The 25,661-nt window shown below is 38.4% G+C and overlaps 2 protein-coding genes across 4 annotated transcripts in view; one reads left to right on the forward strand and one right to left on the reverse strand.

Moving 5' to 3' along the window:
• The window catches only part of pycr3 (pyrroline-5-carboxylate reductase 3), a 31,715-nt gene extending 26,706 nt beyond the window's left edge, over positions 1-5,009 (reverse strand). The window contains exon 1 of one of the 2 annotated variants that reach the window (XM_008120909.3): positions 4,844-5,009. In XM_008120909.3, coding sequence (XP_008119116.1) covers positions 4,844-4,919 — 76 coding nt within the window. In that variant the 5' untranslated portion in view covers positions 4,920-5,009. The remainder of the gene's footprint in view (positions 1-4,843) is intronic. The other variant, XM_003227659.4, reaches the window with a different exon arrangement.
• A 228-nt stretch (positions 5,010-5,237) lies between these two features.
• The window catches only part of LOC103280807 (protein brambleberry), a 36,092-nt gene continuing 15,668 nt past the window's right edge, over positions 5,238-25,661 (forward strand). The window contains exons 1-8 of one of the 2 annotated variants that reach the window (XM_062979932.1): positions 5,238-5,363; positions 8,153-8,412; positions 11,543-11,671; positions 14,597-14,782; positions 17,529-17,751; positions 19,486-19,602; positions 19,694-19,873; positions 24,435-24,641. In XM_062979932.1, coding sequence (XP_062836002.1) covers positions 8,167-8,412; positions 11,543-11,671; positions 14,597-14,782; positions 17,529-17,751; positions 19,486-19,602; positions 19,694-19,873; positions 24,435-24,641 — 1,288 coding nt within the window. In that variant the 5' untranslated portion in view covers positions 5,238-5,363; positions 8,153-8,166. The remainder of the gene's footprint in view (positions 5,364-8,152; positions 8,413-11,542; positions 11,672-14,596; positions 14,783-17,528; positions 17,752-19,485; positions 19,603-19,693; positions 19,874-24,434; positions 24,642-25,661) is intronic. The other variant, XM_008120916.3, reaches the window with a different exon arrangement.

Here is a 25,661-nt window from a genome sequence, read left to right on the forward strand (position 1 = left end):
TGGAAAAGAAAAAAGGTTTGGATCATTGATGTCGCCATCCCAGGTGACAGTCGCATTGATGAAAAACAACAGGAAAAACTCAGCCGCTATCAGGACCTTAAGATTGAACTTCAAAGACTCTGACAGAAACCAGTACAGGTGGTCCCGGTGGTGATGGGCACATTGGGTGCCGTGCCAAAAGATCTCAGCCGGCATTTGGAAACAATAGACATTGACAAAATTATGATCTGCCAACTGCAAAAGGCCACCCTGCTGGGATCTGCACGCATCATCCGAAAATACATCACACAGTCCTAGACACTTGGGAAGTGTTCGATTTGTGATTTTGTGATATAAAATCCAGCATATCTATCTTGTTTGCTGTGTCATAATAAAATAATAATATAATATAATATAATAAAATAATAAAAATAATAATAAGTGCATCTAAGATCAGAGTGTTGAGAGGGACGTAGGTTTAAAAAGGATTTTCAAAGATACTTGTAATGACTATAAGTCCCACATGTTTTGATTGACCTAAGTTGCAAAAGGCCTATGTTTGAGGAAGGCCTGCACTTGAGAGAAAATGCTGATGTTTGGGAAAAGAGTTGTTCCAGAGAAAAGAAGTTACTTTCAAATAATAACAATACATCAAGTCAGAACCGGTTCCCATACGATTTCGAGCATATACTTGCAACAAGTCAGGGTCAGTAACATGAAAGCACCATTGTCTAAAAAACACATGTTGTTGCAGCATAGAAAACCAATGGGATTGCATGATGGTCAAGATGCTTGTGACGTAAACAACATTAGATAAATGGGGTAAATGATCTTTGTAAGCCAATGAGGATATGCTTGCTAATTTCTGTGAAGGTGATAAAAACCCTTGCAACCATTTTGGAAATTTGGACAAATCCTTTGATTGCATGTATTTGTCACATTGCTATGGCCACGCAATAAATAGTTCTTTTGCAGTTTAAAGATCCAACTTTCGTGCTCTTTTTCCTTGCCCTCTTCAAAGAAAAGGGGCCTTTTGCTTTTGAGGAGTGTTTTTACATCTTTTACATCTTTCCCCTTTGGTGTTATGACAGTATACTACATATACCTTGTGCTTCTGGGATGCAAGGTATTACTATTAATATTATTAAGTAATACAGTATTAATCTTCCTATTAATATTATACAGTAGAGCAGTTAATGCACGGTAATGTTATGTAGTAATTATTGTATTTATGAATTCGACACCAAAACATCGCAATGTATTGGAAACATTGACTACAAAAACATTAAATACTAAAAAGCAAACTGCGTTGGATAATCCAGAGCAGGGGTCCCCAAACTAAGGCCCGGGGGCCGGATGCGGCCCCCCAAGGTCATTTACCTGGCCACCGCCCTCAGTTTTATAATATAATATTTTATATCAGTTTTAATAATATAATATATTGTATATACATATAATATTGATAATAATATTATGTTATACAATATAATACTAATAATAATACCATATAATAATATTAATTATATGTTATATATTACATATTATATAATACAGGGGTCCCCAAACTTTTTAAGCAGAGGGCCGGTCCACAATCCTTCAGACTGTTGAGGGGCCGAATTATCATTTGAAAAAAAATACAAACAAATTCCTATGCATACTGCACATGTCTTACTTGTAGTGCAACAACAACGACGAAAGAATACAATATTTAAAAATGAAAACAATTTTAACCAACATAAACCTATTAGGATTTCAATGGAATGTGTGGGCCTGCTACTGGCCAATGAGATAGTCAAGTTAATTAGGATTGTTGTTGTTGTTGTGTGCCTTTAAGTCATGTCAGACTTTGGCTGAGCCCAAGTCTAAAATTAATTATTTATTTACTGCATTTATTTACTACATTTATATCCCACCCTTCTCACCCTGAAGGGGACTCAGAGCAGCTGTATGTACATAAAATATATTATATTATTAGCATAACACAATATTAGCATTATATATTACTATATTGAACTATACCACTATACTATTATATAATATGTAATATATAACATATAATTAATATTATTATATGGTATTACTATTAGTATTATATTGTATAACATAAGATTATTATCAATATTATATGTATATACAATATATTATATTATTAAAACTGATATAAAAATATTATATTATAAAACTGAGGGCGGGGGCCAGGTAAATGACCTTGGAGGGCCGCATCCGGCCCCCGGGCCTTAGTTTGGGGACCCCTGATATAATAGTATAGTGGTATAGTTCAATATATTAATATATAATGCTAATATTGTGCTATGCTAATAATATAATGTATTGTATGTACATACAGCTGCTCTGAGTCCCCTTCTGGGTGAGAAGGATAGGATATAAATGTAGTAAATAAGTAATTAATTTTAGACTTAGGCTCGGTCAAAGTCTGAAATGACATGAAGGCACACAACAACAACAATCCTAATTAACTTGACTATCTCATTGGCCAGTAGCAGGCCCACACTTTCCATTGAAATCCTGATAGGTTTATGTTGGTTAAAATTGTTTTCATTTTTAAATATTGTATTGTTCTTTCGTTGTTGTTGTTGTTGCACTACAAATAAGACATGTGCAGTATGCATAGGAATTTGTTCGGTTTTTTTTTTTTTCAAATGATAATTCGGCCCCTCAACAATCTGAAAGATAGTGGACCGGCCCTCTGCTTAAAAAGTTTGAGGACCCCTGATCCAGAATGTTGGATAAGTGAGACTCTACTGTAATAATAATAATCATAATAATAATAATAACAACAACAACAACAATATAAGTGCATCTAAAGTCAGAGTGTTATGACAGTATATCACACATACCTTGTGCTTCTGGGGTGCAAGGTATTACTATTAATATTATTAAGTAGTATTTGTTTTCCTATTAATATTATAATTATCATTATGTTCATTTATGTCCCACTTTTTCTCTCCACAAAAAAGACCCAAAGCAGTTATAAAAGGTATATAAAAAAATCTCTTAAGGAATAGCTTAGCTTGGGGGACTTCCTAGAGTTTCCGCTTCATAACCATTCATTTGTTTAAACTAGCACGGCCTCGCTGGAGCGGAACAAAGGTCTCTCTTTTGCAGCACTGCACTCTTGCAAGGCCAAGGTTGTGAGACTTACTGGCAATGACAGTTTGCAAAATGACCAGTTCCCATGGCAGTCAAAGTGGTATCAATCTGCATTAATTCCACAGTGTAGATCAGGCATGGGCAAACTTGGGACCTCCAGGTGATTTGGACTGCAACTCCCACAATTTCTAACATCCAAAACACCTGGAGGGCCCAAGTTGGCCTATGCCTGTTGTACATGCACCTATTATTTTATTTATTGTGTCAGAAGTGAACCGAGGGTACAGTTATAATGTATTTAGAAAAACAAACGAAGTTTTTAAAAACTTGGCATTATACTAAATGTCCTTTGACCAGTAGCTGGCCACTTGGCCTTGCAAAAGTGCAGTGGCTGGCATGACTGCATGGAGCGCCATATATAATATTATATAATATATAATATTACATATAATATTATATATTATCAATTGAATTGTTTTTAGTGTTGCAAGCTGCTTTGGGGGTCATAATTAGGAAAAAAAGATTATTATTATTATAATATATAATACTATATGTGTGTGCGTGTGTGGGTGTGTAATGGACTGCAGATGCCGGCATGGGGAGTTCTGGGATTGGCAATCAGACTTTACCTCCATTGTGCTTGGTAAAGTCTGATTACCAATCCCAGAATTTCTCATGCTGGCAACACATAGTATTATATATAATAATAATAATAATCTTTTTTCCTAATTATGACCCTCAAAGCAGCTTGCAACACTAAAAACAATTCAATTGATAATATATAATAATATATAACATTATAATACTATAATATTATATAATATTATATACGGTGCTCCATGCAGTCATGCCGGCCACATGACCTTGGAGGTGTCTATGGACAACGCCGGCTCTCTCTGTATATAATATAATAAGATCCTTTTTTTTCTAATAATGACTCTCAAAGAAGCTCACAACACTAAAAGCAATGCGAGTGACAATTTAAATCCCACAATATGCAATCATTGATTAAGTTAACATAATACAGTAGAGTCTCACTTATCCAACACTCGCTTATCCAACGTTTTGGATTATCCAATGCATTTTTGTAGTTAATGTTTTCAATACATTTTGATATTTTGGTGCTAAATTCGTAAATACAGTAATTACTACATAGCATTACTGTGTATTGAACTACTTTTTCTGTAAAATTTATTGTATAACATGATGTTTTGGGGCTTAATTTGTAAAATCATAACCTAATTTGATGTTTAATAGGCTGTTCCTTAATCTCACCTTATTATCCAACATATTCGCTTATCCAACGTTCTGCCGGCCCGTTTACGTTGGATAAGCGAGACTCTACTGTAATTTAAAATATAATAATTATAATAATAATATAGCAATTAATAAATATCACCTAATCAAAACAGAATTAAATATAGAATTCCTAAAACAAGTAATAGTTATTATCTCTCTCTATATAATATCTTTTTTTCTAATAATGACACTCAAAGAAGCTCGCAACACTAAAAGCAATGCAAGTGACAATTTGAATCCCAGAATACTCAATCATTAATTAAGTTAACAAAATAATTAATTAAAATATAATAAAGTAATAAATATCACCTAATCAAAACAGAATTAATCAAGTAATTCCTACAACAAGTAATAGTTTCAGTCAACCATTTTGAAAACTGCAAAAAATAATAATAATTAGAATAATTAACACTAATTAGTACCCCACCCTGCAATTAGCCCTGCCTGCTCATACCTGCCAGCAAGATGGCCTGGGCCACTGCATTGGCCATCTTTCCCGCACCAATGAAGCCCACTCGCAGCTGATCCATCTTCTTCCCAAGAAAAGCCCACTTGCCTTCTTGACCTCCTGGTGGTCTTCTGTCTATATGCCTTTCATGTTTTAACTCCACCCCAGGCCACGCCCCCTTGCATGAGCCGGATAGCCAATCCAAATCCTTCTTCCTGTCTCAGAACGGAGGAGGCGTGTGCTCATTGGCTGGCGCTCCACCTCTTTCACCGCCTATTGGCCGCGCGTTTCATTCATTCTTTTTCTGCCCCCGGAGCCTGCTTCCCTTTGATTGGTCGGTTGTTTGATGAAGGTTAGAACGTTCGGGGAAATCAAAGAGGAGCAGCTTCTGCTTGCGGATTGGCTGAGCGCGGCGTGACGTCACAGCGGTTTTTTTTTTAATGAAAGGAGCCTCAGCTGTTTTTCCCGCGAAACTTTGAAATGCGGGTTTGTGGGAGTTTGGAAAAAGGAATTGCGGGACGGGTAGGTAGGGAATAAAATAGTACCATCTTTACATGCTTTTTCTATGTTGACAATAATTAATAAGGAAATTATGGATTAATATTATGGGATCATTAGTCTATAAACTGTGTATATATGTGTATATATACAGTATATATAATTAATATTTATTATTATATATGTTACTCCAATTTTTTCTTTTTAAAAATAATTTTTGGATGTTGACAATAATTAATAAGACAATTATGGATTAATATTATGGGGCTCATTAGTCTATATCCTATATATATATATATATATATATATATATATATATATTATATATGTTACTCCCTTCCCGTTAAATTTTTTTTTAATGTTGACAATAATTAATAAATCAATTATGGATTAATATTGTGGGGATCATTAGTCTATATCCTATATATATATATATATATATATAATATTTGTTATTATATATGTTACTCCCCATTTTTTTTCTTTTTTAAAATAATTTTTGGATGTTGACAATAATTTATAAGGCAATTATGGATTAATATTATGAGGATCATTAGTCTATATACTGTATATGTGTGTGTATATATAAAAATTATTATATTTATTATATATGTTACTCCCTTCCCATTTTTTTTCTTTTTTAAAATATTTTTGGATGTTGACAATAATTAATAAGGCAATTATGGATTAATATTATGAGGATCATTAGTCTATATACTGTATATGTGTGTGTATATATAAAAATTATTATATTTATTATATATGTTACTCCCTTCCCATTTTTTTCTTTTTTAAAATATTTTTGGATGTTGACAATAATTAATAAGGCAATTATGGATTAATATTATGAGGATCATTAGTCTATATACTGTATGTGTGTGTGTATATATAAAAATTATTATATTTATTATATATGTTACTCCCTTCCCATTTTTTTTCTTTTTTTAAATATTTTTGGATGTTGACAATAATTAATAAGGCAATTATGGATTAATATTATGAGGATCATTAGTCTATATACTGTATGTGTGTGTGTATATATAAAAATTATTATATTTATTATATATGTTACTCCCTTCCCATTTTTTTTCTTTTTTTAAATATTTTTGGATGTTGACAATAATTAATAAGGCAATTATGGATTAATATTATGAGGATCATTAGTCTATATACTATATATGTGTGTGTGTGTATATATATATATATATAGTATTATATTTATTATTGTATATATTTATTACCCCCTTCCCATTTTTTTCTTTTTTAAAAGAATTTTGGCACTTTTTAAAAGAAAATACTTGTTTTGCATTTTTGTTTGTTAAATTTAATTTTTAAATTCATTTATGTACATAATTGAATTCAACCATAAATTAAAAGTTATATGACTTTTACTCCACACTGCAAGATATCTATTAATTTGAAAAAAATGTAATGCAATTTGACGTTTAATAGGGTTTTCCTTAATCCCTCCTTATTATCCAACATTTTCGCTTATCCAATGTTCTGCTGACCCATTTATGTTAGATAAGCGAGACTATTGGTACATGACATCATACATACAGTGTTGTTGTTGATGGTGATGATGATATTAGCAGGCTCTACTCAGTAGATTCAATGTACAGTAGAGTCTCGCTTATCCAACATAAACGGGCCGGCAGAACGTTGGATAAGCGAAAATGTTGGATAATAAGGAGGGATTATTGAAAAGCCTATTAAACATCAAGTTACATTATGATTTTACAAATTAAGCACCAAAACATCATGTTTTACAACAAATGGACAGAAAAAGCAGTTCAATACATGGTAACGTTATGTAGTAATTACCGTGTATACTTGAGTATAAGCCGACCCGAACATAAGCTGAGACACCTAATTTTACCACAAAAAAACCTGGGAAAACATTGACTCCAGTATAAGCAGAGGGTGGTAAATTTCAGAAATAAAAATAGATACCAATAAAATTACATTAATTGAGGCATCAGTAGGTTAAATGTTTTTGAATATTTACATAAAGCTCAAGTTTAAGATAAGACTGTCCAACTCTGATCAAATCATTATTCTCTTCTTCTTCAATGTAAATGTGCTTATGTATCCTCTTAATAATAATAGAGTAAAATAATACATGTAATAATAATAATAAATATAGAAAAATAATACAAGTAATAATAAATAGAGTAAAATAATAAATGCAATAATAATAATAATAAGATCAGAGTGAAATAATAATTGTAATAATAATAATAATAATAATAATAATAATAGAGTAAAATAAATGTAATAGTAGCAACAATAATAGAGAAAAATAATAAATGTAATAATACCAAGAATAATAGAGAAAAATAATAAATGTACCATATATTCTCGAATATAAGCTGACCCAAATATAAGCCAACCAGGACCCTCGAGTATAAGCCAAGGAGGGCTTTTTCAGTCTTAAAAAAAAGGCTGAAAAACTAGGCTTATACTTGAGTATATACAGTACTGTATTTATGAATTTAGCACCAAAACATTGCAATGTATTGCAAACATTGACTACAAAAACATTGACTACAAAAAGGCAGACTGCATTGGATAATCCAGAACGTTGGATAAGCGAGACTCTACTGTAGTTTGGCCTTGCACCAGCTCTTTGGCAGAGAAGACTGAAGACTTGCAATGCCGTAACTCCCATGATCCCATAGCATTGAACCATAGCCATTAAAGTGGTGTCAAACTGCATTCATTCTGCAGTGTAGACGCACCCAGTGATCTCTGTCTCAAATTCCAGCTCGTCAGCGTGCTATTTCTCTCCTTAACCTGGCTGTTTCTCTCTTGCAGGTTATCCTTGAAAGATGCCAACCTGGGACCACCAGACTTTCCTCCTCCCATTTTACTTGTTTCTACTCATTGGCCCTTGCCTTGGGTTTTTTGGCTGGCTCTCTCGAAGTCCCAAACCAACCCCTGCTCCGGACCCAGATCCTGCTCCAGACCTGAGAAGTCTCCAACATGTTGCTTTCGAGATGACCACCGCCGACGAGAGGTTCCTGGCAGAGGCCCAGCGGTTGCATCTTTCGCCCTTGGATTCCTGCCACCACAAGGTCCGTCTTCTCCACCTTCTCTTTTCTCCAAAACTTCTACACTAGCTTAATGTGTTACTTAGAGTCATTTATAATGAAATTTGAGCATCTGTGGATTCTGGTATCTACAGGAAATCTTGGAACCAAACCCCATTGGATGCTGAGGGTCCACTGAGCAGTTCTTACAGATCTTTCTTTAAAAGTGTTCATTTCTAAAAGCCTGTCTATCATGTTGTCCTTGTCCATCCCCAGATCCTTCAAGCTCAAGCCTTCAAGGATACCATCCATCCATCTTGCCCTTGGTTGGCCCATCTTCCTTTTTCCTTCCATTTTTCCCAGCATCATTCTCTTCTCTAAGCTTTTTTGTCTTCTCATGACGTAGCCAAAGTAGTAGTAGTAGTAGTAGTAGTAGTAATAATAATAATAATAATAATAATAATACATCACATAGTCCTAGACACTTGGGAAGTGTCCGATGTGTGATCCAATTCAACAGCCAGCAGAGTGTCTGCTGTGGACTCATCTTGTTGTGTTTCTAACAACAACAACAACAACAATAATAATACATCACATAGTCCTAGACACTTGGGAAGTGTCTGACATGTGATCCAATTCAACAGCCAGCAGAGTGTCTGCTATGGACTCATCTTGTTGTGTTTCTAATAATAATAATAATAATAATAATAATAATAATAATAATAATAATAATAATAATAATAAATCACACAGTCCTAGACACTTGGGAAGTGTTCGACTTGTGATTTTGTGAAACGAAATCCAGCATATCTATCTTGTTTGCTGTGTCATACAATAAAGATAATAATAATAATAATAATAATAATAATAATAATAATAATAATAATAATAATAATACATCAGACAGTCCTAGACACTTGGGAAGTATCCGACGTGTGATCCAATTCAACAGCCAGCAGAGTGTCTGCTATGGACTCATCTTGTTGTGTTTCTAATAATAATAATAATAATAATAATAATAATAATAATAATAATAATACATCACACAGTCCTAGACACTTGGGAAGTATCCGACGTGTGATCCAATTCAACAGCCAGCAGAGTGTCTGCTGTGGACTCATCTTGTTGTGTTTCTAATAGTAAGAATAATAATATTAATAATATTTTTATTTTTATACCCTGCCTCCCCGAAGGGACTCAGGGCGGCTTATATGGGGTCGAGCCCAGGTAAATACAACAATACAATAACAACATAAAACACATCAATAACAAAACCACGCACAAATATAATTTTTTAACTATTAACATATAAGGATAAAATAGCAAACATTACTTCATATCCTTCCCTCCAGTGAGCAGTTGAACATTATTTCCTAGAGGATGGACTGGTTGGATCTTCCTGTTGTCCAAGGTGTCATGTTTTGCAGAGATTCTATATGTGTGTTAACTGGAAAATCAAATGCATGAAGCTGATTGGCTGAGTTCGCAAGGACCTGGGAATCGGTTTGCAACTGTTGCTGTCATGCTGCTGGAGAACTGGTCTGAACAGGTTTCTCTCTCTGTGTGTGTAAGTCTACTGAGTACTGGCTGGAAAGAAGATGGCTCTGTAGTGAGAGAGGCCTGACTATTTCTGAGGCCTTGTTTTCTGTTGATCTTCACTGAAGCTTATTTATGGACTAAGAAAGGACTGCTCATGACTGCTGATTACTGTAAGCAATCAGAGGGACTGTTGTAAATACCATTGTTCTGTTGATCTTTTGAACTTGGTAAAGGTTCCTGTGTTATTTGTTCTGCTAAGCTGAGCGGTGCATCATTCTGCAGGGTGACTCTGGGTTCATGGGCACACGTAAGAGCTTCTACCTATCATCCACAATCCCCAACACAAGGCATTCTCTGAATTTTCCTCCAACACCACAGCTGAAAAGCATCTGTCTTCCTTTGCTCAACTTTCCTTCCTATCATAATAATTATTTATTTATTTGCCCCATTTATACCCCGCCTTTTGTCAGGGAACCGGCGACCCTGACTGATTGATGAGTCAGGTCTCACCTCTGCTCACCCGTCAGACCACTTAGCAAACGGCAAAAGTGGCACCGACCAAGAACTACAACTTTGTTGATTTTATCTGCTGAATTCCAGCAACACTGAAAACTTTATTTACATTAATATTTACAGTGCTAATTACCAAAGCTATCTGGACACATCTTGTCTTCGCAAGATCAAACACGGAGCTTTGCCATCTCTCTCCTAGTCTGTTATCAGTACACTGAAGCACCTCCCTTGCATTCCACAGCCTGTGACATATCTTCCTGTCACATAGCTCAAACAGAAGTCTTTGTCCTTTGCCCTTCTAGCAATCAATCAGGGCTCGCTGTAATTAACCTCTTGACTGCTGGAATGCTTGCCGGAACGAAATACACACTTCCACAGCAACAATAGATTAAACATTTCACCACATATCAACAAAACACTAACACCTTTCTCACCCCGAAGGGGACTCAAGGCGGCTTACACATGGCACAATTCGATGCCCCAAAACACATATTAAATTAAAGCTTAAAATATTAAATACTTAAAATTTAAAACATAAAAAGTTAAACATTATAACAGTTAAAAATCATGCCATCCAAAAATTGTGGTCTAAAGCCATTCCGAGGTCATTATACTATTACTACTACTACTACTACTACTAATAATAATAATAATAATAATAGACCTTGGCTTGCACTTAAACACAATTGGTGCTGACAAAATTACCACCTGCCAGCTACAGAAGGCCACCTTACTGGGATCTGCACGCATTATTCGCCGATACATAACATAGTCCTAGACACTTGGAAAGTGTCCAACGTGTGATCCAATACAACAGCCAGCAGAGTGTCTACTGTGGACTCATCTTGTTATGTTTAAAATAATAATAATCTTTTATCTACCAACCTTAATGCAATTCTTATTGTTATATCCCAGAGTTTTCCACTCTGCTGTCTTATGAAATGTTTGGAGAATGTATTTTTTTCAGACAAGTTCCCCCGGCAGCAAGTTCCTGGCTGAGGGATTGTTTGAATCCAAGAATAAAAAGTGACTTTATCTCAGTCATCCAAGTGGATAATTTTGGAGGATTCCAACAAAGGGATACTCTACCTTAATATGTATTTTTGGCTTTCCTCTTGGCAAGGTCATAGCCCAGCTTCGTTCGTCTTGCACAGACCTGACTGAAGAGGAGCTGGCCAAGCTGGGGGTCTCCCTGTTCAACTGTCAGGCAGGGGTTGAAGGACGAAGGACCTACCTCTGCACCCCAGATATGGTAAGTCACCCCGATTCGGGCACTATCTAAAGCAGTGGTTCTCAACCTGTGGGTCCCCAGGTGTTGTGGCCTACAACTCCCAGAAATCCCAGCCAGTTTACCAGCTGATAGGATTTTGGGAGTTGAAGGCCAAAACATCTGGGGACCCACAGGTTGAGAACCACAGATCTGAGGGCATGCAAGGTTATATGCAGTTATAGGCTGCATTGATAGGATAATGTCTTGATCAAGGGATGTCACTCTCTTCGGCTTTGACTTGGGATAACGCTTTTCAGTTCTGGGCAACACAATTCGAGAAGGATGTGGACAAGATGGAAAATGTCCAGAGAAGGGCCACCAACAAGGTCAAACTTCTGGAAGCCATGAAGCCATATGACGGATGGTGTTGCATCTCAGTGAGGGTCCACCTTACTCTCAACACACACCACTGAGACAGACTTGATATAAACAGTTTATTGATAAAAAGTTAGGAAAAAGTAAGGCAAAAAGCAATAAGGAAATGTAAAAAACCAAATAGAATTCAATGTCCCAAAAACAGTAAGTAAATCCTTAAATGACAAAGCTCAAAACAGGTGCATGATCTTCAAAGCAGGATCCAAAGTACATGATGCAAACAGGAACATGAAGACAAGAATACTTTCCCTAAATACATAGGCAAAACCTGGATGAGGACGTGAGGCTTCAAAACAGGAACTAAGCAGGAGATCTTGCTCTGAAAGCAAAGTTGCTTGATCTGAAATGTGTCCCCACATTTTTCCCTTATTTACCCATTCTTACAAGACATGAAGGCATTTCTTTGACCTTGGGTTCCCAGGCTTTTGGCAGCAATCCTTAGCGAACGTCTAGGGCAGGGGTCCCCAAACTAAGGCCCGGGGGCCGGATGCGGCCCATCGAAGCCATTTATCCGGCCCCCATGGCACAAGGGCAGAAGGGGGTTAGACTAAAACCCTTGTTGTTGTTGTTGTTATATTTTATGACACAGCAAATAAGATAGATATACTGGATTTCATATCACAAAATCACATTATTATTATTATTATTATTATTATTATTATTATTATTATTAACATTGAGGCTGGGTGGCTTTTGCTAGTGCTTTTGATGCACAAAGGCAGAAGGGGATTGGACTCAATGGCCCAAGGGGTCTCCTCCAACCCTCTTTATTATTATTATTATTATTATTATTATTATTATTATTATTATTATTAACATTGAGGCTGGGTGGCTATCTGTCAGGGGTGCTTTGTTTGTGCTTTTGGTGCACAAAGGCAAAAGGAGGTTGGACTTAATGGCCCAAGGGGTCTCCTCCAACCCTTATTATTATTATTATTATTATTATTATTATTATTATTAACATTGAGGCTGGGTGGCCATCTGTCAGAGGTGCTTTGCTTGTGCTTTCGATGCACAAAGGCAGAAGGGGATTGGACTTAATGGCCCAAAGGGTCTCATTGTTGTTGTTGTTGTTGTTGTTGTTATTTTATTGTATGACACAGCAAACAAGATAGATATGCTGGATTTATTATTACTATTATTATTATTATTATTATTTCTCGGTGGCCAACTATAGTCTGGCCCTCCAACGGTCCGAAGGATCGTGAACCGGCCCCCTGTTTAAAAAGTTTGGGGACCCCTGGTCTAGGGCAGGGGTCCCCAAACTTTTTAAGCAGAGGGCCGGTCCACAATTTTTCAGACTGTGGAGGGGCCGAATTATTATTTGAAAAAAAAAAACAAAACAAATTCCTATGCATACTGCACATGTCTTATTTGTAGTGCAACAACAACAACAACAACGAAAGAACAATACAATATTTAAAAATGAAAACAATTTTAACCAACATAAACCTATTACGATTTCAATGGAAAGTGTGGGCCTGCTTCTGGCCAATGAAATAGTCAAGTTAATTAGGACTGTTGTTGTTGTTGTTGTGTGCCTTCAAGTCATTTCAGACTTTGGCTGAGCCTAAGTCTAAAATTAATTATTTATTTACTGCATTTATTTACTACATTTATATCCCACCCTTCTCACCCCGAAGGGGACTCAGAGCAGCTGTATGTACATACAATATATTATATTATTAGCATAACACAATATTAGCATGATATATTACTATATTGAACTATACCACTATACTATTATATAATATGTAATATATAACATACAATTAATATTATTATATGGTATTACTATTAGTATTATATTGTATAACATAAGATTATTATCAATATTATATGTATTTACAATATATTATATTATTAAAACTGATATAAAAATATTATATTATAAAACTGAGGTCGGGGGCCAGGTAAATGACCTTGGAGGGCCGCATCCGGCCCCCGGGCCTTAGTTTGGGGACCCCTGGTCTAGGGAGTCTGGTTCTCAGACGCAGCCTTGCCTCTCTGTATAATTGGATTTACTGAAGGCATTCCTTTGACCTTGAATTCCCAGCCTTTTGGCAGCAATCCTTAGCGAACGTCTAGGGAGTCTGATTCTCAGAAGCAGCCTTGCCTGTCTGTCTAATTAGACTTCCTCTTTATCACTTTTGGAACCACCTGGCTGTTGTTGACATTCCCTGCCCTCCTCCCGTTCTGAGATCTGTGAAGGGTCACGTTGATCCGAAGCCTCTGTTATCTCATCTCGGCCTGCTAGCTCATTTTGGCTTCCTGCCTGCGACCTTTTCAGAGTTTCCTGCTGCTCAGACTGTCTAATATTTGCAGTATCAGACTGTGAAAACCCAAATCCCCCTTCATCATCAGACTGAACCACAACAAATGGTTTAGGAAGCCGAGTGTATTTAGTTTGGAGAAGAGAACTGGATTGTGTGTCTCTCTGCCTGGCAGAATAGGGTTGGATTGGATGGCTCCAACTAGGATTCTATGAACTCTCACATTCCATAAAAATGGCCATTCCCTTCCCTCCCACAGACTCTGGCCGAATGCACTGCGGAGATGGATCCCGACACCTGGAACGCTTACCACATCGTGAGCAACCGTGCACGTGCCGTCTGCTACGCCACCCGGCAAATGCAGTTCAAGCTCCGGGCGGAGCACACGGTCAATGCCCTGGTCTCCACTGCGGCCGGACAGCTGGAAGCCATGGAGATCCTCAAGGTCTGTGTAAGAGTCGCAGAAATCCCTATAACATTTTAGAATTGTGCCTTGTAAAACTGCCAGAAATGCTTGGCTGTTCAGACATGGGCAAACTTCAGCCCTCGCTCCAGATGTTTTGGACTTCAACTCCCACAATTCCCAACAGCCGGTAGAAGGGCCAAAGTTTGCCCATGCCTGGTTTAGACACATGGCATTATTGGAAATAGCAAAGTCCCAAGCCTTTCACTATTTATTTGTTAATATTTGCTAACCTGTATTATATGTGTATGTTGATTTTGTTAGCGAGAATAGCGGAATCCAGCAGCGTCCAGTTAACACCATGTGCAAAAGACTCACACCAGGCAGAGGAATTGAAAGAACAAAAGAAACCTTACTTGTTGAGTTGAAGTTAGATAAACAGTTCAGCAATCGTACAATGTCCTTGTAGTTGCATAGGATCAATAACTAATCAATCAGCATTCAATATACCAGCATGGCATATTTAAAGTGCTACTTGACCGTAGCTAGAGAGCCTGTCTTTTCTGTGCTCTCCCTGCAAGCCCAGATTCCCAACTGACAAACCCAGCCATCTGCCAGCAAACCGATACATTGTTTGAGGCGTGGCTTGCCTCTGCAACTTTGCAAGGATTTCTTTGCACACACACCCACACATAGCAATTTGGCGCAATAGATTTGCCAGTTTGACTGTACCTCTTTGGTGTGGGAGACGTTATAGACATGTGGTTGTACTGAGCATGTGCAGGCGCAGGCCTCCATTTTGTTATCTCTTGCAGCAGACCTCAGTGGTGGTGGATGCATGTATGTGTTTGGTCTTCAATGAAAGCAGATGTTATAGACATGTGATTGTACTGGGCATGTTCAGACTCAGGACTCCATTTTGTATTCAGCCTGTTTTACCACCTCAGTGGAGGTGGACGTATCTGCTATCTTCCACAGTGGAGGTGGACGTGTGTCTGCTTTACTCCTCAGTGGAGGTGGATGCATGTTTGCATCAGATCTCAGTAGAGGTGGATGCTTGTTGCTGTTAGGACTTCAGTAGAGAAGTATGACTTATGGACTTCAGTGAGTACAACTATACTAAAGACTATGAACTATTGAATAAGAATGATATCCAGTGTACTCAATACAGAGAGAAACCTACATCCTATCTGTAACTGAACTTCAATAAGAAATGTACCGGTATGGTGGATTAATACAAGATGTTTGTGAGTAAACAAGATATGTCATTTCTCAAAGATGACTTTATTTTTATTTATTTATTTATTTACAGTATTTATATTCCGCCCTTCTTTCTCACCCCGAAGGGGACTCAGGGCGGATTACAATGAACACATATATGGCAAACATTCAATGCCAACAGACAAACAACATACAGTATAGACAGACACAGAGGCATTTTAACATTTTTCCAGCTTCACAATTCCGGCCACAGGGGAAGCTGTTGCTTCACTGTCCACTAGTGGCTGTACTTCCTCATTCCTTTCCTCGTGTTTTGCTGGCAGTTTTATGGTGTTGTAAATTAGTTAAATTAGCCTCCCGCATAAAGCGTACCTAAATTTCCCTACTTGACAGATGCAACTGTCTTTTGGGGCTGCATAGGTCAACAGCAAGCCAGGCTATTTAATGGTTGGGAGCTTAACCTGACCCGGGCTTCGAACTCATGACCTCTCGGTCAGTAGTGATTTATTGCAGCTGGTTACTAGCCAGCTGCGCCACAGCCCGGCCCCAAAATGAGATATTCATTTTTGTCTCTGAGTGCATATTTTAACTAAGAAGTTGAAAGGGAGTGTACATCTTTTGGGCAACTTCAACTGCAAAGAAACAACCATCCTCTGCTAACCAAATACATTTTTGTAGTAGCATGTCTTTATCCTTAGCAGGTCAAAGACATGGTTCTTCAGTTTAACAAATGAGTTACCTGTGTGCCATTACATGAATTGTTATGGATATTACTTGACTTCTAACAAGGTCATGCTTTTCTTGATGAGTGGTTTTCAAAAGGTGATCTCCACATGTTCATGGAGATTCACATTTGACAAAAGAATATGACAGCAGTTTTCCTTTTCAATAAGGTTATGATTGCCATTTATTTCCAAAGAGATACCTGCCAAGAGTCTGGGTGCAGTTGTTTCCAATACCCTGTTTCCCTGAAAATAATACATCTCCAGAAAATAAGACGTAGTAGAGGTTTTGCTGAATTGCTAAATATAAGGTCTCTTCCAAAAGTAAGACCTAGTAAAGTTTTTGTTTGGAAGCATGCAGGATTGGTAAATGTACATACCATAGATTGTTGTACGTGGAAATAAAGGCAGTAACAAGAAATAATAACAATAATAATATAATAATAACATTATTCTTGTATACCCAGAAGGAACTCAGGGCAGCTTACACAGGGACAAGCCCAACGACAACATACATTTACATACGAACAGAAACTTAAAATAGAAATTTAAAAACAGTATAGCAATAAAATATAATACAGAAATTCTTGAAAGGATTCACGGTTTGGTTATGCTGGTTTGTGATGACAACTACTGTACAGTAGATGATACATTTTCATTTTTTAAAAATTCAACCATAAATGTGAATTCTTCTTTGTAGAAAAATAAGACATCCCCTGAAAATAAGACCTAGCGCATCTTTGGGAGCAAAAATTAATATAAGACACTGTCTTATTTTCGGAGAAACAGGGTGGGTGATGTCCAATAGGCATGACTCTTCCCTTTCTGTGTCTTCCCCGTAACAGAGTGGCCAGGAGGAGCTGCGAGCGCTGACCTCGGAGTCCCTGCAGCGAGTGGTGGGCGGTCAAGAGCGGCTCCTGGCCCAGCAAGAGGCCTTCCAAGGCAGCCAGGAACATATGGAGGAGTCCATCCAGCGCAACCTGGCCCAGCTGGCCCAGGAGAAGGCCCTGATTGCCAGCGGGCAGCAGCAGGTGGCCCAGCTCATCGAGGGCATCACAAGGAGAATGGGTGAGGGCGAAAGACGGCCACGGGCAGCTAAGGAGAGGGCCATTCTTGGGGCCTTTGTGTGGATCTCGAATCTCGTTTGCCATAGAATTCAGAGACTCCAAAGGCCATCCAACCCAACCCCATTTGGGGCCGGGGCCAGGCTGTGGTGCAGATGGTTGGTAGCCAGCTGCAATAAATCACTACTGAACGAGAGTCATGAGTTCGAAGCCCAGGTCGGATTGAGTGCCCAACCATTAAATAGCCCAGCTCGTTGTTTACCTAAGCAACCCGAAAGACAGTTGCATCTGTCAAGAAGGAAATTTAGGGGAGGCTAATTTAACTACAGTAGAGTCTCACTTATCCGACACTCGCTTCTCCAACGTTCTGGATTAGCTAACGCATTTTTGTAGTCTATGTTTTCAATATATTGTGATATTTTGGTGCTAAATTAGTAAATACAGTAATTACAACATAACATTACTGCGTATTGAACTACAGTAGAGTCTCACTTATCCAACATAAACAGACCGGCAAAACGTTGGGTAAGCGAATATGTTGGATAATAAGGAGAGATTAAGAAAAAGCCTATTAAACATCAAAATAGGTTATGATTTTACAAATTAAGCAACAAAACATCATGTTTAACAATAAATTTGACAGAAAAAGTAGTTCATTTCGCAGTAATGCTATGTAGTAATTATTGTATTTACGAATTTAGTACCAAAATATCACAATGCATTGAAAACATTGACTACAAAAATGCATTGGATAATCCAGAAACTTGGATAAGCGAGGCTTGGATAAGTGAGACTCTAATGTATTGTGATATTTTGGTGCTAAATTCGTAAATACAGTAATTACTACATAGCATTAATGTGTAATGAACTACTTTTTATGTCAAATTTGTTGTATAACATGATGTTTTGGTGCTTAATTTGTAAAATCATAGTCTAATTTGATTTTTAATAGGCTTTTCCTTAATTCCTCTTTATTATCCAACATATTTGCTTATCCAACATTCTGCTGGCCTGTTTATGTTGGATAAGTGAGACTCTACTGTAATTTACGTCACCATAAAAATGTCCAGCAGTGTGCGTGCCAGAAAATGAGAAAGTACTCCATCAAGGACTCGGCGTCACAGCTTCCTCTGTGGCCAGAATCGAGCATACCCTCATGAAGCCAGAAGCTGGGAAATGTTAAATAGCCTCTGTGTCTCTGTGTGTGTCGTATATCTAATAATGGCATTGAATGTTTGCCATGTATGTGTACATTGTGATCCGCCCTGAGTCCCCTTCGGGGTGAGAAGAAAGGGCGGAATATAAATACTGTAAATAAATAAATAAATAAATTTGGCCAATGTGGGAGGTCACCATCCAAGCATTCCCAAGCGATGGCCCAAAAGTTATAGCCCAGAAACTTTGTGTTTGTCACTACCACAAACTATGCTGAATTGATTGAAACTCGATGAGATATTCAATTTTATTTTTATATCCCGCCTCCATCTCCCCGAAGAGACTTGGAGCGGCTAACACAGGGCCAAGCTCAGATAATTACAATAAAACAACATAAAATACATACAAGAGACACGACAACGTCCAATAAAATGCTTATACAATAACAAAGTAAAACAAAACATAGTGACAATGGCATCATAAAACAGAGTATAAAAACAGTACAAAATTTTGACATTTACAACCCAGGAACAAAAATTGTTTTGCATCATATAATAATTGTGATGCATTCCTTATTCTACAGAAAACGTCAGCACTCACCTGAGCAGCCAGGATGCCGACCTGCAAGAGGGCCACAGAGCCATCCTGAGGGACCTGAGCCAGGTGCAGAAGCGAGCCCAAGAGGTTTACGCCAAAATAGGTTTGCATCCAAACCCCTTTCTCTTAATTCCTTCTTGATGCTTCTTTACCGTGCCTTTTTTTCATAACGTCACCCCTTCCTCTCCCACCAGAGAGCAACTTGGGTTTGTTTGCCGCCTACCAGAACCAGACCGGCCTGTATTACGAGGAATTGATGGGGAAGCTGCAAAAGATGAACGAGAGCCTGGGGCTGGTGCTGTTCACCATGGAGCGCATGCAGAGCAACGTGGAAGGGCAGCTGCGGCACATCCAGAGGTTCATCCACTGGGCAGGTGACGCTGCGGGGTCTGCATTTCAAAGAACCCTAGAGCAGGAAGGGATCCCTAAAGGACATCCAGTCTGACCTCCTTCACCCAGACACAATCCAAACACTCCCAACAGAAACCCATCCAGAGAAGGGAATTCCATAGTGAAATGGCAGACAAAGGTTTGAGGCAATGAGACAAAAAGAGTTCTGGTGGCTGTAGAAAAAATGACGTTTATTCTCAGTGGCCAGAGAGAATAAGCAATAGAGACCCTCCTGTCTCCAGGAAAAAAGGGTACAAGACAAAGAAACACAGATCCTTATATACTGTTTTGGCCTTCCTCTATCTACGTCACATAGGTATTATCCATCACCAATTAGTGTCAAAAAAGTCTTACTCGGCACTTAACTAAAAAGCTACCTTTGCATTTTCCTAAAATATAGACTACTTCAAGACCTCTGACCCTCCATTAGGCGTTATCTCTGGAATTTCCTATCTAGGCTCTCAGGGGTTCTCATTAATTAAGGAGTTCCCCCCTATCTTAGCTTTTAGGGAGCCATTAGCACTCCTACACGGGCGCCAGGTCTTATCTTGACATCCCAAAAGCCTTAATTTGTCTTTTGTCCATTAGCTTATCTATTCTTGTTGACACTTGACAGATGTTTCTGCATGTTTGAGGCCTCTTTAAGTGAACTTTAGTCTTTGCTATGGGGAGAGATCTATTTGCTGGGGCAGAATGTACTTTTGGGCTATAGGCACACAATTCTGCTTGAGATTACATTTTTCCTATTTCTATTTCTTAACATGATTACATTCAATATATAGTTTCCAATACAAGTATTATATTTTCCCAATACACCTTCATCAATAGGACTCCCAAGCAGTTTGTTCCACTGTTGAAACACCTCTGGCCATTAGGAAGTTTTTTTCCTAATATTCAGATGGAATCTCTCTTAAATCCATTGTTCCATTGTGTGCTAGGTCCTTCTTCCTCAGTATTTACTATATGTAAAAATGGCTATTTAATGGAAAGACTAAATAGAATATTTGTTGCCTCTTATTTATTTATTTACATTTATTTACAGTATATTCCATCCTTCTCATCCCAAAGTTGACTCAGGGCGGATCACAGAACACACATATACTGTACATCAAAAATTCAGTGCCCTTTATACATTGACAAGACAAACAGTTGTACATAGATAGAGGTATATGTCGGCTTTTTCCCATCTTCGGCATCTTGGAGGCTTATGCTCAGTGATGATGATGTCGCTCCATCTCCCTGACGAATAACTTTATTCATAAACTTCCTCCTTGATCGAATCACTGGCATTTTCCTGACATTTCCTTATGGGTGCTTTAATACCTCCTCACTTTTAAGCGGTACCTATTTATCTACTCACATTTTGGTTTCGAACTGCTAGGTAGACAGTTATCGATGTTTATTTTATTGTGTCATTGTTTTATGTATTGATGGTATACATTATGTTTTTACCTTTGGTATTGATGTATTTGTATTTATTGCACAGTGTGTACTGTTACATTACGAATGTTCTGTATGCCGCCCTGGGTCCCTTTTGGGAGATGGGGATTTGGGAGAGGGTAAAAATACAGATTATTATTATTAAAGAGTAACACTCAGAAAATGGGCATTCTGGACAGGAAACAATCAGTGCCGGCTAACACCTCCCAACAAAGGATTCCACTAGGCAGGAAGTGGCCAGGCCTTGAAGCTGCAAGGCTATGCAGTGCTAATCAAGCTGGCCAAAGGCAACATTCACACCTGCTTCAAACAGACAAGAGTTCTTTCTCCCACCCTGGACCTTCTACAGGTATATATAAACCCCACTCGCCTAGTTTCCAACAGACCTCAAAGCACTGCAGAGTTAATTCAGTTTGACACCACTTTAATGTCTATGCCTCAATGCTATAGAATCATGGTGGTTGTAGTCCCCGGTTTTCGTTGTCAGATGTTTAGCTTGGAGATGGGAAAGTGGAGAGGGGATATGAGAGCCACTGTGTTCACTGTTTGAAAGGATGTCACATTTGTCATGATTTGCAAAGACACTGTGCTGTAGGTGTGTGTGTGTTAACTGGAAAATGAAGTGCATGAAGCGATTGGCTGAGCCTGCAAAGACCTGGGAGTTTGATTTGAAACTGTTTCTGTTTTGCTGCTAAAGAACCATTTTGAACAAGTTTTGTTCAGTGTGTGTGTGTGTGCTGGCTGAGTAACTGCTGGAGAAGATGGCTGTTTACTCAGAGAGGCCTTGCTATTTTCAAGGTCTGTTTGCTACTGGATAAAGAGGGAGAAGAACTAGGATTGTATTCTTCCCTGAAGCAGATTTGTGGACTGAGAAAGGACTGTTCATGACTGTGGACTTCTGTAAGCTTTGACCTCTTAAAATTAGTAAAGTTCCTATATTATTTGTTCTGCAACCCTGAGTAGTAAATCATTGTTCTGCAGGGTGGCTCTGGGCTCACGGGCACACGTAAGAGTTTTATCATCTACAATCTGCAACAACATTGAGGCGTGGGAAAGCTTATTTTCTGCTGCTCCAGAGACCAGGATACAATGGAGGCATGGATTCAAATTGCAGAAGAGATTTCACTTAAACTTTAGGAAAAGTTGCGATGGTCAGAGCTATTCACAGTGAAGTTTTTAAACAGTGGTTGTCTGGTCATCTGTCTAGAGCAGGGGTCCCCAAACTACGGCCCGCGGGCCACATGCGGCCCGTTGGAGCTATTTATCCGGCCCGCGGGGCGGTAGCTCCCTCCTCCTCTGCCAATTAAGGTGTGTGTGGCAAGGAGAAAGAGGAAAAGCCCTTTCCCTTCTCTCTCGCCCCACATGCACCTTTTCTGCTGCCACTGCCGCCGAGGAAGGAGCATGCAGGGCGAGCGAGGAGGCAGGGAAGTTGAGTGCCTTTCTCGCCTCGCTCGCCCCGCACACTCCTTTCCCGCCGCCGCTGTCGAGGAAGGAGTGCGCGGGGCGAGCGAGGCGAGAAAGCCACTCACCTTCCCTGCCTCCTCGCTTGCCCTGCGCACTCCTTTCCCGCCGCTGCCGCCGTGCACTCCTTCCTCGACTATCATTATTACTATCATTGTATGACACAGCAAACAAGATAGATATGTTGGATTTCGTATCACAAAATCACAAGTCGAACACTTCCCAAGTGTCTAGGACTGTGTGATGTATTATTATTATTATTATTATTATTATTATTATTATTATTATTATTATTATTATATTATGACACAGCAAACAAGATAGATATGTTGGATTTCGTATCACAAAATCACAAGTCGAACACTTCCCAAGTGTCTAGGACTGTGTGATGTATTATTATTATTATTATTATTATTATTATTATTATTATTATTATTATTATTATATTATGACACAGCAAACAAGATAGATATGTTGGATTTCGTATCACAAAATCACAAGTCGAACCCTTCCCAAGTGTCTAGGACTGTGTGATGTATTATTATTATTATTATTATTATTATTATTATTATTATTATTATTATTATATTATGACACAGCAAACAAGATAGATATGTTGGATTTCGTATCACAAAATCACAAGTCGAACCCTTCCCAAGTGTCTAGGACTGTGTGATGTATTATTATTATTATTATTATTATTATTATTATTATTATTATTATTATTATATTATGACACAGCAAACAAGATAGATATGTTGGATTTCGTATCACAAAATCACAAGTCGAACACTTCCCAAGTGTCTAGGACTGTGTGATGTATTATTATTATTATTATTATTATTATTATTATTATTATTATTATATTATGACACAGCAAACAAGATAGATATGTTGGATTTCGTATCACAAAATCACAAGTCGAACACTTCCCAAGTGTCTAGGACTGTGTGATGTATTATTATTATTATTATTATTATTATTATTATTATTATTATTATATTATGACACAGCAAACAAGATAGATATGTTGGATTTCGTATCACAAAATCACAAGTCGAACACTTCCCATGTGTCTAGGACTGTGTCATGTATTTTCGGATGATGTGCGCAGATCCCATTATTATTATTATTATTATTATTGAGTGACTGTCAGGGGTGCTTTGATTATGTTTTGTTGCACAAAAGCAAAAGGGGTTTGGACTAGATGGCCCAAGGGGTCTCTTCCAACCCTCTTTATTATTTTGATGATGATGATGATGATGATGATGATAATGATGATGATGATGATGATTAACATTGAGGCTGTATTTGTTCCCTTTTTGTTTGTTTTTTTTACTTCATAATAAGATATGTGCAGTGTGCATAGGAATTTGTTCATAGTTTAAAAAAAACACTATAGTTCGGCCCTCCAACGGTCTGAGGGACCGTGAATTGGCCCCCTGTTTAAAAACTTTGGGGACCCCTGGTCTAGAAGGCTTGGATTGTGTTTTCCTGCCTGGCAGGAAGAAGGGGGTTGGACTGGATGGCCCTGGGGGTCTCATCTACGTCTATGTTTCTATGGGTGCTGCATATAAAAATGCAAAGTGTGCAAAAGCTGTTGTGAAAGGTGAAACTCCTTGTTGGACCTCCTCTGTCTTCCAGGCTTCAGCCTGAGCTCCATCTACACCTGCCTCTTCCACGGCTGCTATTTCCTCCTGGCCGCTTTGGTCATGACTTTCCTGCAGATCCCGGGCCTCCCGCGCATCATGCTCCTGGTCCTCGTTGTGGCCAACGCCCTCTTGGAGCTCAACCACACTGTTTCCTTAGGATTTAATGCCCTCACCATCTTCTTGGTGCTGGCGGTTGCAGGTGAGTATGCAATTCACTGTTGTTTACTGATTTCAAGAACACTAGCTGTGCCCGGCCACGCGTTGCTGTGGCGAAGTCTGGTGGTATGGGAAATAAAGTATGGAGGAATTGGTGGTAGTTAAGGTAAAGGGTAAAGGTGTGGAGTCCAGATAATCCAGTTAAAGCAGATAATATAAGATTATAAATGGGTTATATAGCTGTGTGGAAGGGCCTTGAGTCTACACTGCCATCTAATCCAATTAAAATCTGATAATTTGTATTTTATAGGCAGTGTGGAAGAGGCCTAAGTGAGGCCTAACGCTGCCTGTCCCCTGGGTGATTGGGTTGCTAGGAGACCAAGTGGGCGGAGCTTGGCCTTCTAACTGGCAGCAATTGGATAAAAACAATTATTCCTCTCCCTCTAATTAGGACTTTATTTTTCTTTTCTTTTTGTTATATCAACCTAGAGGCATGGATGATGGGTTGTGTTGTCAATTTTCGAGGTTGCGGGGTGTTTAGTTTTGCTGTTTTGGCGGTCGCCAGGATTCCATCACTCTTTTATATACATAGAAGATTGTATTTACAGTAGTCCCTCTGATTGCTCACAGAAATCAGCAGTCATTTCTCGGTCAATTAATCTGCTTCAGTGAGGAACACAGCCCTGGTTCTTCATCTTCTTTTCCAACAGCAAACAAGGCCTCAGAAATAGCAAGGCCTCGCTGAGTACAGAGCCATCTTCTCCAGGCAGTACTCTAACTGGTCAGCGGATACACACTCACTAAACAAAACCGGTTTAAACTGGTCATCTGGCAGCAGGACAGAAAAAGTATCATATCAAATTCCCAGGTCTCTTCAGGCTCAGCCAATCGGCTTCATGCACTTAATTAACACATACATCACAGTGTCTTTGCAAACCATTGCAAGTCAGGCCTCCATGTTTGCTTGGGTTAGGGGGAAACCACAAATAATACATTTACAGTAGAGTCTCACTTATCCAACATAAACGGGCCGGCAGAACCTTGGATAAGCGAATATGTTGGA

Source organism: Anolis carolinensis, chromosome 4 (assembly GCF_035594765.1).
Source record: "Anolis carolinensis isolate JA03-04 chromosome 4, rAnoCar3.1.pri, whole genome shotgun sequence".
Taxonomy (NCBI): Eukaryota; Metazoa; Chordata; class Lepidosauria; order Squamata; family Dactyloidae; genus Anolis; species Anolis carolinensis.